Source organism: Anguilla rostrata, chromosome 8 (genome assembly GCF_018555375.3).
Source record: "Anguilla rostrata isolate EN2019 chromosome 8, ASM1855537v3, whole genome shotgun sequence".
Lineage (NCBI taxonomy): Eukaryota > Metazoa > Chordata > Actinopteri > Anguilliformes > Anguillidae > Anguilla > Anguilla rostrata.
This window is the reverse complement of record NC_057940.1, coordinates 55,703,647-55,723,419: the sequence shown is the minus strand read 5'-3', so window position 1 is coordinate 55,723,419 and position 19,773 is coordinate 55,703,647. Positions and strand designations below refer to the sequence as shown.

Sequence of the window (19,773 nt, the reverse complement as noted above, 5' to 3'; positions counted from 1 at the left end):
ATGTGTGTGTGTGTGTGTGTGTGTGTGCATCTTAAGCATTGTAGACTGACCTGTGCAAAACAGCTGTGTGTTCATGCATGAGTGCATGTGTGCATGTGTGAGAGTGCATGCGTGCATGAGTGTGAGAGAATGTGTGTGTGCAGATAACTGTCTGCGTGTGCGTCTGAGTGAGTGTGGGTAACTGTGCGCGTGTGTCCGTGTGCGCGCGCATGCGCATCTTAAGCATTGTAGCCCGGCCTGTGCAAAACAGCTGTTCTCCCCCCTCCCCCCCAGACACAGTTGCTTAGCAACCTCTAACCATGGCCTTGGGGGGCCGGGGGAGAGGGCAGTGGTTATGCCGCCATAACTACAGAGCGTGTGTACTGGCCCCACGCCAGAACTCCGCCCCTCCCACCAGAGACCCGTCACCGTTTCGGTCCTAATTAATGCGATCAGCTGATTAACAGCGTTCAGTTCGGCTTCGTTTTCTCCGAGCTGAATATGTACACAGTGGGTCAGAGTGCAAAGCATTCGGGTCAACGGAAAGAATTTTTTTTTTCCATTTTTATAAACTCCCACCTGATCTGGCCGCCATTACCTGTAAACCTTCTCTGCGTGACGCCAAGTCTAATTACGCACATTCCTGCACGGCTACCCGTCGAATTCTGCGCAGGTTTCGGCCTGTGGGGGGCGCCACTGAGCTGAGAAAGCGCTGTATCTGAGAGGGTTCAGCGTGTGTGTGGGTGGGTGTGTGCGTCTGCGCGTGAGTGGCGGTCATTTTGACCCAAATCTCTTTTTAAGAAGTAACCCAACAGGTCTTGATAAACAAACAGATCCATTTGCATGAGCTGAAGTGGCTAAAAGACGGGACCAAAACGTTAATTCATACATTCATGCATATGAATAATAATTTAGTCCTCTGCTATAATAAAAGCTCCAAAAAAAGTCAGCCATCCGATCTAAGAAACTCTGCTTTCCCGTCCTCAAAATGAATTCGCTTATTTACAGGAGCAAACTAAAACACGTCCGTTAGTCCTAGGCGAAATGAGTAGGCAGGCGTGCAGTACAGAAATACGGTGCTCCCTCGCGGGCCATGGGATCCGTAGGCTACGGTAGCCGTACTGCACACACACACAGCACTGGAGCACGAGCGGGGAATCGTTCCCCCGCCCAGTTCCACTCGCCCAACCCCCACAGAACGACAGTTACCGCCCTTCTCCCTCGCTTTCCTCAACCAAGCATGAACACTGATCTATTTCAACGATAGAGCATTTGCATCATGGGAGCTGTAGTCCTTTGTGATTTTAACAGGCTCTGAAAGCAAAGCCACGCTAAATACATCTCCCACACAAACTTTCGCGAATTGAACGCTGGTTTTATCCAATCTGAGCACGGGGGCGGGACGCTCGCCCACCTGATCCGTACAAAACGTTCTGTATAAAATATTAAGTCGTAAATGCATTAAATTTTAGTAGCTTTGCGTGTTTGAATAAACTATTATCAGACAAATACGATATAGGGCATGGGAAATTACAAAGAATACTGACATCGGCTGCAACGGACATCTAAAATGGGGGCGTCATTCGTGTAGCAGTTTAAATAAGGGTGGATCCTTCTAGAGGCACGGCAATTGGAGCTTGAATTTAAAACATTTTCTGTCGCTATATTCGCCTAGAAGATACAAAATAAGATGAACGGAACCGCGAAAGAAGCGCGGCTCTTGACTGGAAGGTGACGAGACCGGATACATTTGGGGTTTGTCTGGTTCCGCCCCCGACGGGCGGGTCTGACGGAGGAACCTTAGCGGTCGGAGGAGCTACGCCGCAGCCCAGGACTAGCCATTCGTGGAAAATAGGCCGTCCTACAGCGGAAAGCAGCCAGCCCCGACTCCATACCGTCCGGCCTTTTTTGTTGAACAACTCCTCTTCGTTTTTATTAATGCGGAATGAGCGGTACGGTCACCCCCTCCCACCGCCGCCCACCACACCTCCTCCCTACATCGCCAGGCAGCGAACCCCCTATTGCAAAGCTTTACAGACTACCGTTACGAATTATTTTCGAAACGGAGCCGTTTTCTGCGCTCTGTCTCTGGGAGACAGCCTCTTTTCTGGGTGTTAACATGTACTTTGTATCGGCGGAGGCTGGGTCAGAGGCGCGCGATGACATTTTTGACTGGCTATTTCGTTGACATGTCATTCTGATAATGATTGATTGTCCCCAACTTTACGGATTTCACTCTCTTTTTTGCGCGATGTTACGAACAACTTTAAACGGTTACTGTAATATTTAAACACAACTTGTTTTTCAGATCAAAAGGAGGAAGCGATGGCGGCAGACGGGGCTAAGGCAGCTGCTGGTGATTATAATAATAAAGGCAAAACTTCTGGAACACAGGTAAGACGGTTATTAGCGAAAAACTGTACAAACAGCACATGCGTTTATACAGGTACGCCTACTCGGGTACCTTATCAATTAGTCTATTCTATTGACAGACAATTAATCACTGAGGGTAGTTCATAGTATTATTGGCGACACTGTGTTTAAAGTTTTTGTTGCATGAGAATTAAAGTTAAGCTTACGTTTGTAAGGCAGTCAATTTTGCAAAACTATAACCGATGTAACGTTATAATAACATCTTAACGTTACTCGGAGCGCTTTTTATTGTGATGTTGGGAAAGTTTTACCCTATTCTTCTGGCTTTAATTTTAAACTTTAAATTTAAACTTTAAACTGTTCGGTTAACTCTTCGAAATCTATGAAGTGCTCCATCCGTTGATAAATCTTTCGCTACGCGAGAGCCATTGAGTTTGAAATGAGGCTTGTTTTTACTTCTCTGAGAACTGTCGTTCGCACGCCCACTCGCTTCCCGTAAACCCTCCCACATGTGCTGTGCTGTGCGTACTGATGTGTGTGCCTGTGTGTGTGTGTGTGTGCCTGTGTGTGTGTGTGTGCGTGTGCAGGACTCGCAGCCGTCGCCCCTCGCTCTCCTCGCCGCCACGTGCAGCAAGATCGGCGGGGCTCCCGGAGAGGGCGGGGCCGGCGGCCAGCACATCCTGATCGACCCGAGCCAGGGCCTGGTGCAGCTGCAGGGCGCCGCGCAGCCGCTGGAGCTGGTCTCGGCGCCGCTGGCGGGCAGCGGCTGGCAGATCGTCGCGGCGCCGCCCGCCGTCGCCATGGCGCAGACCGGCGGGGCGGCGGTGACCAGCACCTCGGCCGGCGGCGGGGGCGAGCGCGCGGGCGGGAGGAGGGCCAAGGCTGCGGCGGCGTTGGCGCCCGCGCCCGCGGGGCAGCAGCAGCAGTTCCAGATCGTCCAGGTGCAGAACATGCCCAGCGCCGCGGGAGGGGTGCAGTACCAGGTGGTGCCGCACCTGCAGACAGCCGACGGGCAGCAGATCCAGATCACCCCCGGCAACCCCGCGGCCCTGAGCCTGCAGACCGACCCCATCCAGCTCATCCCAGCCGCCGCCGCCAACCCCGGCCTGCGGGCCAATCAGGCGGTGCCGCTGCAGATCCGGCCGGGCGTGTCCTTCCCCCTGCAGCTGCAGGCCGTCTCCGGCCCCCAGACGCAGGTGGTCGCCACAGTGCCCATCAACGTGGGCGGAGTCACGCTGGCGCTGCCCGTCAGCATGTCGGCCGGGGGCGGGGCCTTCCAGCTGGTGCAGTCCGCCGAGGGGGTGGGGCAGCTGGTGGCCACGCCCGTCTCCAGCGGGGCGGACTCCGTCGGCGCCGTCACCTCCACGACCACGCCCTCCGGCGGGGACTCCCTGGCGGTGACCTCTACGACCCCGGCCGAGCAGGGCGCCCCGCCCACAGAGGCCCCGCCCCCCGAGGGCGAGAGGCGGAACTCGGGCCACGCCCAGGCCAACGGGCTGCAGGTGGGCGAGGCGGGGGGGCCGGTGCAGCAGGTGCAGCTTGTCGGCCAGCCCGTCCTGCAGCAGTTCCAGGTGCACCCCTCCCAGCAGCTGGTGCAGGCGGGCCCCGCCCTGCAGAACCTGCAGCTGCAGGCCTTCTCGAACCCGGCGCCGGTGCTGATCCGGGCACCCACACTGACCGCGGGGGGGCAGATCAGCTGGCAGACCGTGCAGCTGCAGAACATTCCGGGCCCCGCCCTGCCGCAGCAGCTCACCCTGGCGCCCGTCGCCTCGGGCTCCGCCTCTGCTGGAACCTTTGCTCAGATCGCCCCCCTCACCCTCGCCGGCACGCCCATCACCCTTAACTCCGCCCCCAATGTCCAGACGCTCAACATCGCCGGGCTGCAGGGGGTGCCCATCACCATCACCAGCCTGCAAGGTACCATTATACAAACTTTTATTTTGAAATAAACCCTCCCTGCCTGCTCCCAGAACTTTTACCTTGAAGTAATCCCTTAGCTGTGACAGCTGTGGTGGGAAAGTAAAACTAGAAGGCGGCTGAACTGGACTGCAGCTTTGTAAACGGTGAAGAGAACGAGGGGAGGAGTGCATTTGGGAGCCTCTGTAATGCGTGGCGTTCATAGTTCAAAAAGCAGGTTCTAGAAGGCTCCACCTCCGCTTTCAGGAACAGATTTAATCACCCAATGACCCAGTGAGTGGTAACGCAATTACGGGGTGGTTATGAGAGTTTTTGGGGGTCACTGTGGTTATTGGGGGGGTGTGGCTTGGTTATGGGGGGTGTGGCATGGTTATGGGGGAGGTGTGGCCTGGTTATGGGGGGTGTGGCATGGTTATGGGGGGTGTGGCCTGATTATGGGGGGTGTGGCATGGTTATGGAGGGGTGTGGCCTGATTATGGGAGGTGTGGCATGGTTATTGGTGGGTGTGGCCTGGTTATAGGGGGTGTGGCCTGGTTATGGGGGGTGTGCCTTGGTTATGGGGGTGTGGCCTGGTTATGGGGTGTGTGGCTTGGTTATGGAGGGGTGTGGCCTGATTATGGGGGTTGTGGCTGGTTATGGGGGTGTGGCTTGGTTATGGAGGGGTGTGGCTTGGTTATGGGGGGGTGTGGCATGGTTATAGGGGTGTGTGGCTTGGTTATTTGGGGGTGTGGCATGGTTAGAGGGGGTGTGGCTTGGTTATGGGGTCCGGTGTGGCATGGTTATAGGGGGGTTGTGGTGTGGTTATGGTGGCCTGTGGAGATGTAGAAGCTTTAGGGCAGTCTGTTGCAGTTGTTTTCCAGCAGGCAGTTGTTTGACGCGTTTCACCATTGGGTTGGGACCATAATCAGGTGTCTGTGTGTTTCCAGACTGCGTGTAATTGGGGTTTGTGCGAGTGATGAGACAGGAAGTGGTGAACTGCAAGGGTGTTCACTCACTCACTCACTGTGCTGAGGGTGCTGGGGCGTTTCCTGCAGAAATGCAGCTCACCGCCATCTTGTGCGCTAAAGTTTGGCCGTGGGGTGGGTGGGTGGGGGGGGGGGCGGTAGTATGCTGGACAGGGTACCCGGCTGTAGCGTTCTTGTATTTAAACATCCAGCTCTGTTAAATCGATTGCGTATTGAGATCAGTGAGCTGTTGACTGAATGTGTGTGTGCGTTTAATGACTTCAGTGGAGCTCTGGGGATTTCTCCCCCAGGCCAGCCGACGGGGGTGGAGGGGGTGAAGGTGCAGCCGTCCCCCGGTGGGGTGGCAGTGGGGGGGGCCGGTGGGGAGAGCCAGAGCCCGTCCAGCCAGGAGCCGCAGCCCAGCAAGAGGCTTCGCCGGGTGGCCTGTTCCTGCCCCAACTGCCGCGACGGAGAGAGCAGGCAAGCTACACCCCAAACTGCCCCTCCCTGCACCCCAAACTGCCCCTCCCTGCACCCCAAACTGCCCCTCCCTGCACCCCAAACTGCCCCTCCCTGCACCCCAAACTGCCCCTCCCTACACCCCAAACTGCCCCTCCCTGCACACCAAACTGCCCCTCCCTGCACACCAAACTGCCCCTCCCTACACCCCAAACTGCCCCTCCCTGCACACCAAACTGCCCCTCCCTCTCAGGTGTGTCAGTAACGCTGTGTGTCAGTAACGCTGTGTGTCAGTAAGGCTGTGTCAGTAACGCTGCGTGTCAGTAACGCTGCGTGTCGCAGGTGTGTCAGTAAGGCTGTGTGTCAGTAACGCTGTGTGTCGCAGGTGTGTCAGTAATGCCGTGTGTCAGTAACGCTGTGTGTCAGTAACGCTGTGTGTCAGTAATGCTGTGTGTCAGTAACGCTGTGTGTCGCAGGTGTGTCAGTAATGCTGTGTGTCAGTAACCCTGTGTGTCAGTAATGCTGTGGGTCGCAGGTGTGTCAGTAACGCTGTGTGTCAGTAACGCTGTGTGTCGCAGGTGTGTCAGTAACGCTGTGTGTCTCAGTAACGCTGTGTGTCGCAGGTGTGTCAGTAACGCTGTGTGTCTCAGTAACGCTGTGTGTCGCAGGTGTGTCAGTAACTCTGTGTGTCAGTAACGCTGTGTCTCAGGTGTGTCAGTAACGCTGTATGTCAGTAGCGCTGTGTGTCAGTAATGCTGTGTGTCGCAGGTGTGTCAGTAACACTGTGTCAGTAGCGCTGTGTGTCAGTAATGCTGTGTGTCTCAGGTGTGTCAGTAACGCTGTGTCTCGCAGGTGTGTCAGTAACGCTGTGTGTCAGTAGCGCTGTGTCAGTAACGCTGTGTGTCAGTAGCGCTGTGTGTCAGTAACGCTGTGTCGCAGGTGTGTCAGTAACGCTGTGTGTCGCAGGTGTGTCAGTAACGCTGTGTGTCAGTAACGCTGTGTGTCGCAGTAACAGTGGGGACCCAGGGAAGAAGAAGCAGCATGTGTGCCACATGGAGGGCTGTGGGAAGGTTTACGGGAAGACGTCTCACCTGCGGGCGCACCTGCGCTGGCACACGGGCGAGAGGCCCTTCGTCTGCAACTGGATCTTCTGCGGGAAGAGATTCACCCGCTCCGACGAGCTGCAGAGACACCGACGCACACACACAGGTACGCACGCACGCGCGCACACACACACAGGTACGGACGCGCGCACACACACACACAGGTACGGACGCGCGCACACGCACACACACAGGTACGCACGCGCATGCGCGCACACACACAGGTACGCACGCGCGCACACACACACACAGGTACGCACGCGCGCGCGCACACACACACACAGGTACATATGCGCACACACACACACACACACACAGGTACGTATGCACACACACACACACACACACACACACACACACACACACACAGGTATACGTGCGTATGCACACACACACACACACACACACACACCACGGTACGTATGCACACACACACACACACACACACAGATACGCACACTCACACACACACACACAGGTACGTATGCACACACACACACAGGTACGCACACGCGCACACACACACACACAGGTACGTATGCACACACACACACACACACACACACTATACACACTCGCGCGCGCGCGCACACCACACACACACACTATACACACTCGCCGCACACACACACACAGGTACACACACACACACTATACACACACACGCACGCGCTCCTGGTCCCATGCTGGCTCTGGTCTCTCTCTCTCTCCTCCAGGGGAGAAGCGGTTCGAGTGTCCGGAGTGTTCTAAGAGGTTCATGCGGAGCGACCACCTCTCCAAGCACATCAAGACGCACCAGAACAAGCGGGCGGGCGCGGCCCTGGCCATCGTCACCACCGAGGACATGGAGGAGAGCACCGACGAGGCGCTGGGGTCGCCCGGGGTCGTCGCCATGGCCGCGCTCTCCCAGGATTCCAACCCCGCCACGCCCACCGTCACGAACATGGAGGAGGAGTTCTAGCAGCCTGCGAGCACAAATGCACAGACACGCACACACACACACACAAACACACACACGCACGCTTGTGCGCCGAAACAACACACTCATGCATACATGCGCACAAGCACACACTTCACACACAGACGCATACTCACATACCAACACAACACACTCATGCATACATGCACACACGCAAACACGCACTCATGCACACACACATACACACACACGCACTTTACACACAAACGCATGCTCGTGTGCCAACACAACACACATGCTTATGTGCACATACACACACGCACTTTACACACACATGCACAGCAACATGTGCATCTGAATTTGACAAATTTTCTACCAGAAAAATAATTTTAGCTATGTTCTTAAAAGATGAAAGAATGATATATGGTTTGTACATTTTCGGTAAAGTAGGGCCACTGTTAGTTTGGGTGGATTCAGAAAGTCGATTTCTATGCACAAAGTACATTTCTGTGTTTTAGTTATGAAGGGGGATGGGAGGCGGAGACAGGATGCTACCTGTAAACAGGCTGGAAGGTGTGGGACGGGCAGACAGGTGGTACTTGCACAGGTACGCAGGACAGGAGTACAGGTACAGAATCATCTAGAAGCTGAGTGTGGGACTGAGGGTGTCTCCAGAGTACATATCTTAGTACTGATAAACCTGAGAGCGCTCTGCTTTTACCATAGATCCCATCATTATCTTTACCACGGAGTTCTGTCCTTATCCTTACCATAGAGTTCAGACCTTAACTGTAGATTTCAGTTATCTTACCATAGATTCAGTCATTCTCTTTACCACAGAGTTCTGTCCTTATCCTTACCATAGATCCCATCATTCTGTTTACCATAGAGTTCATACCTTATCTTAACTGTAGATTTCAGTCATTATCTTTACCATAGATTCCATAATTCTCTTTATCATAGAGTTGTGTAATTTTTTTTTGCATGGGTAATGTAATTGTCTTTGCCATAGAGTTCAGTCATTATCTCTACCAGAGATTCCACAATTCTCTTTACCACAGAGTTCAGTCATTACCTTTATCGTGGATTCAGTAACTCGCTTTACCATAGAGTTCAGTTATTCTTCTAAAGGAGAAAACTTCATACGTTGAGTGAAAAGCACAGAGGTCAGATTTATTAGTAGTGCATACATTTAGGAAAGCTATGGACTAAAGTGAGTTTTTTATACTATAAAAACAATCTAGCTTTCTGCTGTGACACAGCAGGTGAAAGCGACACAATTAAGACAATCTGAGACCATGTTTACATTCGCATATTATAAGTAGTAATAGGTAATAATAATAATAATAATAATATAATACAAACTGTTTGTTGTATAGAAGCGATCTCTCTCACTCATTTACCACAGGAGCAGATAGCAGACTGACTGTGCAGTACAATGCCTTAACACAAAACACACACACACAACCTCTGGGGATGGGTGGGTGGGTGGGGGGACCACTGGTCTGTGCGGGTGTGTGTGTGTGTGTGTGTGTGTGGAGTGCGGGTGGGAGGGCTCAACTTTCACAGTAAGCACAGCGGTCCCAGGATTTGGCTTGTGACGTGCAATACTGCACTTTGACAGTTTAACTGACACTTTACGGCAAGGCCCCATTGACTAGTGCAGCCCGGACACCATACTGACTGCATGAAGCACAAACCTCTCATTCCTCAAAAAGACCTTCACAGGCACGTCTGACGAGCGCCTAGCGCCCCCTTCAGGACGGACAGTGCTACTGAAGTGATGGCTCTTGAGTAGTAGAAAGGAGCCTCTTTCACTTTGAAGGTTTTGGGGTAGTTTTTTGTTCCTGCTGTGATCTGGATCATTCCTGACCGTTTGGTCTCGTTTTGGTGTTACGCCAGACCCCGTCGTTACCACGATGTCTTCTGTCTGTGTTTTCCGTGATCAAGTTTTTAAAAAATGTTTTGTTTCTTTTTTTTGTTTTTTGTTTTTTTGGTTGTCTCATCCTCATACAGGCCAGTGTAGAAGGCCGCGTATGGCTAATTTATTCTTTATCCGTATTATTTTAATATTTGCTTGTGCAAATTAAAAAGATGATGTGGTGTTGTGAGCTATCACGTGCGGCATGGTGTATTTCTGCTTCCTGTTTTTAACCCTTTCATACTGTATAGCCTCCGCTTCTTCCATTAGCTGCTAAACTTTTGTGTTGGGGGGTTTGGGGGGGTTGGGGGGGGGGGGGGGTAAAATCACAAAAAAATGTTTTAAACAGTGATTTATACCAAATGATTGAAATGTTTTTGGTAACATTTTGTGTGAAAAAAGAAAAAAAATTCTTTAATATTTTCTAGTGACATCTCATTTGTAAATCTTTTTCTAAGATGTGTTTATCACCCGGACCGTTTAGCCCCAAAGGCTGACATCTGTTGATATTTTTAAGCCACATTTGTACAGCGGTGTTATGTGAATGAAAAAGTTAAAAAGGTTGTCTGCATAAAGTTTGCATAAAACCGAATAAATAAATTCATAATGCAAGACTACATGTTGCTGTGCGGTCATACTTTCTTACATTACATTACATTTATTTGGCAGACGCTTTTATCCAAAGCGACGTACAAAAAGTGCATTTCATGGTCATAGACAACTGCTAAACACAGGTTCAGTAAGGTACAATACTTATTTTGTGCAGCTATTTCTAGCCAAGAACACAGTTTAGTTCACACGGTGAACACTATTCAGTCCCACTGTTGGATTCTTGAACAGTGGGAGTCTAAATAAGGAGGTAGCACTTGGTTATGTCCAGCAGGGGGAGCCAAAAGCTTGGCAGACACCATGGAGCTCTACAGGATTTTGCCTTCAATAGTTGGAAAGCCCGTCTTGGTACTACCTCTAGTGGCGTTTACTTACCATGATGCTGCACAACCAGGTACCCCTGATTCACAAACCCTTCAGTGGTAAAAAGATAACTAAAATGGAGGTCTGGATTTGTCTGGCCTACTTTGAAATGATAGCTTCAGGGGCCCCTCTGCAGTTGAGTTTGGGGAAGGAGTTAGCCGGAAACAAAAACACGCTACACACACACTCATTCATAAAAACGCTACACGCCCATTCACTCGTACAAAAATACGCGACACACACACTCAATCGTATAAAAACACGCTATACACGCACACTCACTCGTATAAAAACGCACACTCACTCACTCACTCATAAAAACAGGTCTGGACAGGTCACAAGTCCATCGGAGGACACACACACGATTCACTCACTAACAACACATACGGACAATCTACAGTCTCCAATCAGACCAGCCTGCATGTCTTTGGACTGTTCTGCAGCACTGTGACAACCGCATAACAATAAATATATTCACGATAACAGATAAACATTAAAAACATTAAAAGCACAAAAGATTGAAATAAATAAATAAATTAAATTAATTAATAAATAAAAGCAATACGTGCAAAAAAAGTCAACCCTTAACATTACATTACATTACAGGCATTTGGCAGACGCTCTTATCCAGAGCGACGTACGACAAAGTGTATAACCATAAGGAGAAACTTAAAACACAGATGGATAAGGAGTAAGTCCATGCCGACCTCAGCTGTCCTATAACTTATGGCTTTAAGAAAGCCAATGCCAGTTGGGATAAAGGCATTTTTAGTCCTTGTTTTTGATATTGGCAGCCTGTACCTGAGCTCCGAGAATAATCATAGAAATTAGTGGAACAGGGAATGGCTGGGGATCCTCTGAATGGACTGGGCCTTATTAGTCCTGTTAGCTATACAAGAACTGCGAGCAATTACGATGCAACGGAGGAATAGCGAGCAAGAAACAAACAATCGTTTATAAATAAGACGATACATGTGTGACTCACCTCCATTGAGCTAGGCGCGGCGAATGGATACCTCTTCAAAAGCTCACAAACTTCTAACAAATGAAGGGGTAAAAAAAAAAAAAAACACACACAAGGTCGTGGCGCAGGCGAAAGGAGAGGGGGCGGGGGTAAAATTTGTTTTAATTCAAGGCTCTGCTTGCAGATGTAAGATGAAGTTTTAAATGAAACATCTTAAGACTGTTCTTATACTTAATCCGTTGTTTGGTACATACGTGGAGAACAGTAGTGTCCAAAAAAAACAGAAAAAAAAAACAGTCTCCGTGGTCCAGTTACGGGTTGTGAATGGTCCAGTCCATGTTTTACGTGATGAAAACACCTTCTTTGGCCGCGTCCGAATCTGCATCAACTTGTTGCCCCTTAAATACACAATTACGAATTAACCAGTCCAACGCAGTATGTAGTTCTGCCACAAGAGGGCACTGCGTGAACCAGCCGCAGTCTACCGCAAAGGAGTAGTTACATTACATTACATTACAGGCATTTAGCAGACGCTCTTATCCAGAGCGACGTACACAACTTTTTTTTTTTTTTTTACATAGCACTTTTACATTGTATCCATTTATACAGCTGGATATATACTGAAGCAATGCAGGTTAAGTACCTTGCTCAAGGGTACAACGGCAGTGTCCTTACCCGGGAATCGAACCTGCGACCTTTCGGTTACAAGCGCAGTTCCTTACCCACTGTGCCACACTCCGTCCTAGTTAGTTATGTTTATTGACTTCCAAAGAAAATATTCAACATAAAATACAAAGAATAAAAACATTGGGTCCAAACAGTATTCCATATACAAATAAATATTACTCATTTACATGTTCATGTTCCAGGATTTCCAAACATTTACGCAACATACACAAAACTTTCTTGTCCGTGTCTATGAATAGTGAACTAAGGTCATTAGAAATATGCTCAAAATTTTTCTTTGGCTACACGCAGACTGCAACACTCATATGTTTTTATTTATAAAGCGTTGCTAGGTAAACTACCCCTCTACCTTTGTTCCCTGCTGTACCTAAACTCAGGAAGCTACTCGCTACGCTCCCAGAAACGTTTGCTCTGTAAAGTTCCCATGGCTCATACAGAACTGGGAAGAACAGCTTTTTCCTATTAGGCACCGTGGGCGTGGAATAAACTACAGGAAGAGCTGAATTTAGTTAATCCCATACCTCTGGGTGATTTTAAAAGTCTCATACAAAATACTGCAACTGAGAAATGTAAATGTTTTTGAGATGCTATGTCTTCCTAAAGACTGAATAGCTGTCTCTGTGTATTGTTGTATGTTCAGTTGACTGTTGTACTGTCTGTAACTGTTGTGTAGGCCTACTGCTGCTACCTTGGCGAGGTCTCTCTTGAATAACAGATTTTAATCTCAATGAGACTTCCTGGTTAAATAAAGGTGAATTAATAAATAAATAAAAGGTCCACTATTGTATACAGTGGGTGGACAGTTAATTCAGGGTTAAGTTCACAATATGTCTTGTACTTGGTTCCTTCCTTTGACCGCACCCCTTCCATCATCTCCTCTCGATCGGTGCTTATATAATCCATCACCTCCATCACTTGCACTAGATGTGAGTTCATGACGTGGTTCTTATGTCTGGTCATTTCGAGTACATCCCACAAAGGATCGTCACGCATGCCATGCCGTGCCCTCATCCTGCGCGGGAACTCGGCCTGTTTCTCTTTTACTAGGGCCTGTACGGATGGGAGCCCTGCCTCTAACAGACAGGTCAGGTTGGGTGTAGTAGTCCTTACTCCAAGCATGATTTTTACCCCGGGCATGGAGAGGGTCTCAACAGATTTTAGGGGCACTTTAAGCCAAGCCTCACATCCGTACAGGATGGCTGACGAGAAGGCAGCTTTGAATACTTTCATTTTTACACTGATAGGAGCATCATAGATAGTAGCTAAAAAGATGATTAGTCTATTTAAGTGCTCCACTTTCTCCTCCACATGTATTTTCAGTGACGTCAGGGCACTTCCATCAGCAGTGAAGATGGCACCAATGCAGGTGTAACTGTCACAATGCTTGACTATGAGAGAACCAAGGTCAATTTGCGGTCTGCCTTCATCAGAGCCCATAATCACCATGAACTTTGTTTTGCATTCATTCACAACCATGCCATATTCACTGCAATATGCTTCGAGGTATTTGAGTTGTTTTTTGACTCATTTCTCCCTTGGTGTTTCCAGGATGACAGTTTCGTCCATTAACATTAAAACGTGAAGCCGTTTCAGGAAACTATCCTCTCCACATCCCTGTTTAATCATTCTTATCAGCATGTCTACAAATAACTCAAAGAGGAAGCGTGACGTAGATGAGCCCTGTCGCGCGCCTAATGTTGATGTAACCATAGTTGAGCCCACAACACTTGTTGTAACACTGTACATTGACATCAAGGCCAAAGGCATAACGATACCACAGCCCATACTTCTTAGAATTTTGAACATCGTTCCTCTTGGCACACGATCATAGGCCTGCGAGAAGTCTATACGTGCAACATACAGCTGTATCCTCTTTCTCACACGATAGTCGATAAGCAGCCTAAGTGTTAAGACGTGCTGAGTGCAGCGTCGCTGGGGCTGGGCTCCAGCCAGGATTTCAGTCTGTTATTTAGTACATAGTCACACAGCTTTGCCGCGCTGTTAATCGCACTTATGTTACAGGTAGTTGTTACAGGCCAGGGGGCCTAAATAACATTATCAGTCTAGCTGGGACCCAGCTCAATGGGTAACTAGCCGCAGAGATGGAGTACATCTAGAGGGCGATATTGGCGATATTGGCCTCTTGCACAATGGAGTGTGACGCACATCTGCTATAGGAACTATAGTTTACTTCCAGAGTGTTCCCTACCCCCTTCCCCCTATGAGAGTTGTGTTTGATTAGTTTGCCCCCTTGCATTTCAGTGACATTTTACACAGAGTTAGCTTTCATATACTGTTAAATAGTGTTCAGCATTCGTCTGACTTGAGTGTTTAATTCAGTTGTTTTAACTGTTGTTGTTCTTGTATTACTTGGGTACATTTTACTTAGGTTACTAGCCAGCTGCTTTCGTTAGCTAGCCTGTAGCAGCTGCTCTCTCTGGCTGTTTTTAATACTCGATGCCTGGACGAGCTTCTGAAAATGTCCGTCGTCTTGCTAAAGCAAGCAGTAATGCTCAGATGTCAGCACGACCGACATTTTGATCGAGCTCATTTTAATAGTCTTGACTGCTGTCTTTGGTGAGGCGCACGCAGCCATTGTGATGTCACCCGTGTCTCTGGAGAGTCTCTGTTCTTGCCGGATGGTTCTGTGCTAATATGCCTGAAATAAATTTATGAAAGGGCACTCCATTATAGTCCGTTAATCCCTTTAATAACTATCCTGAAACACACACAGACCTAGTAGTCACCATGACACCAAAGCTGGCACTGCCCTGTGCATCTATATCGCTGCTTTTCCAGACGGCACCCTGTTCAGAGTCTGGCACCTCAGTGGGGTTCCCCCTGAGCACAGCCATAGTCAAACTGCCGTTATGGCGTAAGTCAGGCGCTGTTTTTCTCTTAGCTGATATATTGATTAGTATTTGCCCAACAGAACCAGGTTTCAGACCCTATGCCCTGTGACAAAGGAGTGGTCACGTGATGCCTCTCAAAGCCAATCCCAGGGGGTTTTGATGAGAGGATTCTAAATCTGATCCTGAAGTCCTGATACGTTTCCACGTTAGACAAGTTTAAAAGGAATTAATTTACACGTTACCAGTAAAGATGTAGGGTGTAATTGGGTGTAATGTACTGATTCATTTACCACAACTAGTTAAGGGGTATTGGTCCCTCAAAAAGGTGGCAGCGTAGTATAATGGCTAAGGAGTTGGTCTTGTAACCTAAAGGTCACAGGATCGATTCCCTGGTAGGACACTGCTGTTGTGCCCTTGAGCAAGGTACTTAACCTGCATTGCTCCAGTATATATCCAGCTGTATAACTGGATACAATGTAAGTCGCTCTGGATAAGAACATCTGCTAAATGCCTTCAATGTAATGTGAAAACATCCAGTACAGGGGGATTGAGTTCAGAAACACTGACTTAATGCCCATCAGTATGGCAGCTAAGAGAAATACATTTGACTTCAAAAAACAAAATCAGTGCCACAATATAGATGAGCAGGAGTGTTGTGTCACGATGACTGGGTCTCAGTGTTTCAGGAAGAACTAGTACAAAAATAAAAATGATTAACTGACTATAGGGGAGTGTCAGATTCATAGATTATTTCAGGCATATGAACAAAGAACCATCAGGTAGAAACATCACAGACTGTCCAGAGACAAGGTTAAAATCACTATGAATTCGAGCGCCTCACCAAAAGCCTCAATCGAGACAATTTACATGAACTTGATCAAAATGCTGAATGTGTTGACGTTTGAGGATCGGGGTTTGTGTGCACACCCGCCCGCGTAATCGATGGCGTAACCCGAAACGTTGAGCGAGGCCAGAGCGATTGTGCCATCTGGAAACTTTCTCCGCAAGCGATGGAGAAGGTTGCAAAATGGCTGGCTGGTTCCTGTCTCACTTCGAATGTTGGAAACAGTGACCGTTCATTTCACCAACAAACCGAAGACTATCTTCACATTTGCGTCAAATTAGAAAAAAGTAACCATGGCTGTTCTTGCGTTATTGGAAGGCATTGAGAACCTTGCTTTTAGAGGGGAGAGAGTTTTCAGAGACTGGAATGACTTTTTTGCACATGATGATCTTCCAAAAAGTTTGCTTTTCTCATTTGGTCCAAGGTTATTCCTGAATAAACCCTTATTTGTGCTAGCATTATATAAGGGGAAATTCACTGATTGTAAGGCAAGCTCAGGTGCCATCAATTTTAAGTTAATTTGAGATTTATAGATCACAGGTGCGTAAGTTACAAATGGGCTTCTTGGAACCTGCGTAAGCAAGGTTTTTTATGCTCAGTGTGTCTTTTATGAATCGAACATAAGCACACCGTCGGAAATGGTCTTAAGACTAAGTTCAAGTATAAATCTAAGAATATTTTTATAAATAAGGCCCCAGGAGATCTTTAAAATTCTTCCTATGGAGCGTTTAAGTGCCTTAGCTCACGGCTTCGAAGATGTTTTTTATAACCCATATATGTCTTAAATAACTTTCCATACGAATAAGTTGGTCTCACCACTGGGGTAAATATATACTGTCATGCTTGGGTAAGGTACTGTCTAAGTGTATTTTATTGTGTACATGCTTTGATAGCTATGTTTGTATAAATGTATCTGTATATGTATATACTTTATATGCAATATAAATCCTAGGGAGGAACCACAGCATATTATATATATCCCCGCTCATATACCCCTATTTGTTAAAGTGAAATTAATATTAGAACCATGCTTCTATCTGACCAGGTATTCATTTTATTGATGTTTTTTTTCTTCTACTTTTTTGTGTTTGTTTTTTTAATTTTCTTTTTCATTCACTCCTTTATTTACATATATTTTGTTACATATATATGCATATGCGTGTGTGTAAATATACATGTGGTTGTTTGTATTTCTGTTTCGATCTTGTACATTCTACCTTGTAGCCTGGGGAAAAAAGGGTTATTTTCAATTTTTTTTTTCTCCCAACTGTATATTTACAATGCAAAGGCACAATAAAAAAATTAAATAAGAAAAATCCTGCATAGGCCAACGAGCATACGAATTAACTCGCCACATACTTTCCCCAAAACACCCTGAATTTCCCCAAATACTGCCCAGAATGTAGATTGGATGAGGCGAGGATGAGGACTTTTTGTTTTTAAAAAACGGAAGAAAGACGGATAGATAAAGGACTCCCCCTGTGAAGCGTGGAAATTTCCCTTTGCTGATGGAGTGTAACTGTCCAGAGCCCCTGGACTGAGAGCCTGGGTGTCTCTGGGCTGAACACACACCTGTTCAACCTGCCACAGTTCAGGTGTGGCACAGATTCTGGTTATAGAGGACAGGTGAGGAACTGTAGAGTCTGAGAAACTCACTGAAAGTAACCGAGATGTGCACTATTACCCCGCTGTCTCCGGAAGGTGTCAGTGCCGACTGTGGCCAATGGCCTGGCAGGAGAGAGCGCAGCAGGTGACTCCGTTGCCTGGCGACAGGAAGGTTCTGTGGTAGCTATTGGAGGTCCAAGTCCGGGCATTTCCTCATTCTCCTGAATCACTACAGACCCGTGGACAGTGATCACTGCCTACCACCAGGAAATAAATGCCAAATCTATGTATTAATAATCATAATAATAACAACAACAACAATAATAACAGTATAATAATAATAATAACAAACAAAATAATAATAATAATAATAATAATAATATACATGCAGAATATAAGCTCTGTATAGGCAATGGATTCATAACGCTGATGTGGAAAATAAATATTTTCATCTTACACTGCCTTAACAGTAAAGACCGCCACCCAGGTTCCCGGTGATGGTGACTCATGTTTTCTGCAAAGTGTCTCAGACTGCTTACACTTCACACCTTGCGCTGCGCACCCACTCCACCCGGCTCCCCCGTTTCCTAACTGTCACACGCGGTTAAACTGCGCCTGGTTATCTCTGCCAGGGGATCTCTCTGAGCTGGCGGGCGCAGGACGCAGCCCGCGCCACGCCAGAGGTTTCGCTTTCACCGCCCAGGAAGTGAGGTCCCGCTCGAGCCGCGCGGCAGGGATTTCATCGAACCCGGGACCGTTATTCCCACCGTTGCCCCCTCTTGCCCTAAAACTCCACCCTCATTTGCATGCCCCATGCAAATGGGCTCGCTGAAGTTTTCTGTAAAAACTCCCCGGCAAGGGACAGTCTTAAAATGGGGAAACACTGTCAGGATGAAAACCTGAGTCAGCACGTGTCCGCACAAGGTCCGATACAAGCAGGCCGGGGCCTTCGGAAGAAAGCATCTTCCTCATTATCATTATGAGGCTGCAAGCATTGTGGAATAACCATAAACTAGACATAATGTAGCATTACATTACATTACATAACCATAAACTAGACATAATGTAGCATTACACTACATTACATAACCATAAACTAGACATAATGTAGCATTACATTACATTACATAACCATAAACTAGACATAATGTAGCATTACACTACATTACATAACCATAAACTAGACATAATGTAGTATTACACTACATTACATAACCATAAACTAGACATAATGTAGTATTACACTACATTACATAACCATAAACTAGACATAATGTAGCATTACATTACATTACATAACCATAAACTAGACATAATGTAGCATTACATTACATTACATAACCATAAACTAGACATAATGTAGCATTACATTACATAACCATAAACTAGACATAATGTAGCATTACATAACATTACATAACCACAAACTAGACATGATGTAGCATTACATTACATAACCATAAACTAGACATAATGTAGCATTACATTACATAACCATGGACTAGACATAATTTAGCATTATATTACATAACCATAAACTAGACATAATGTAGCACTACATTACATAACCATGAACTAAACATAGTGTAGCATTACATTACATAACCATAAACTAGACATAATGTGCATACCGAAGGTCATTGGAACAACTACAAAGCACAGGTCCGATAAGGTACAATACTAATTTTTTTAACAGTTATTATTAGCCATGAACACATTAAGTCCAATTATCATAATTAATTTATTAGTATTATTTTATAAAGTCAGGGGCTACAGTCATGTATAGACCCTTGCTTCAAACGTTTTACTGTGGTTCTGATATTGAAGTGTCTCCACACAATCCAGGAGAAGAGAAGTGTTCCCTTGCCCAAGATTTGGGTTCAAAGACACAACTGCAGGGAGGTGTATGATTGGCTGGAGCACTGCCCAGGGTGTTGTATGATTGGCTGGTGCGTTGTGCAGGGTGTTTATATAATTTGCTGGAACATGGTCCAGAGTGCTGTATGATTGGCTGGAGCATTGCCCATGGAGGTGCATGATTGGCTGGAGCATTGCCCAGGGAGAAGCATGATTGGCTGGAGCATTACCCAGGGAGGTACATGACTGGCTAAGAATCCTTGACTCATGATTTCTGCGTGATTGAGTAACGCTGAAGCCGCCACACGGTGTGCTGCGGGGCATTTCTGTGACCCCGGCTCGCGCTGACGTAAAGCTTTCAGAGAGAGTGGACCGGT

The 19,773-nt window shown here is 47.4% G+C and overlaps 2 protein-coding genes across 3 annotated transcripts in view; one reads left to right on the top strand and one right to left on the bottom strand.

The window, feature by feature from the left end:
* LOC135262175 (transmembrane protein 196) overlaps positions 1–11,852 on the bottom strand; it is a 29,081-nt gene extending 17,229 nt beyond the window's left edge. Inside the window, exon 1 of one of the 2 annotated variants that reach the window (XM_064349076.1) lies at positions 11,573–11,852. The gene's annotated coding sequence lies outside the window, so the exon portion shown is untranslated. Of the gene's footprint in view, positions 1–6,763; positions 6,896–11,572 lie in introns of those variants that run through there. The other variant, XM_064349075.1, reaches the window with a different exon arrangement.
* LOC135262174 (transcription factor Sp4-like) lies at positions 1,373–10,232 on the top strand. Its single transcript, XM_064349074.1, has 6 exons — positions 1,373–1,931; positions 2,288–2,373; positions 2,940–4,269; positions 5,525–5,693; positions 6,688–6,881; positions 7,492–10,232. The coding sequence occupies exons 1-6, from the start codon at positions 1,925–1,927 to the stop codon at positions 7,734–7,736; spliced, it is 2,031 nt and encodes a 676-aa protein (XP_064205144.1). The 5' UTR covers positions 1,373–1,924; the 3' UTR covers positions 7,737–10,232.
* Positions 11,853–19,773: the final 7,921 nt, after the last annotated feature.

Excerpts from the sequence above, each read along its gene's own strand:
- LOC135262174 (XM_064349074.1), top strand. Across the intron at positions 5,694-6,687 it reads TGCCGCGACGGAGAGAGCAG|TGGGGACCCAGGGAAGAAGA; the intron begins GCAAGCTACACC and ends TCGCAGTAACAG. Across the intron at positions 6,882-7,491 it reads ACACCGACGCACACACACAG|GGGAGAAGCGGTTCGAGTGT; the intron begins GTACGCACGCAC and ends TCTCTCCTCCAG.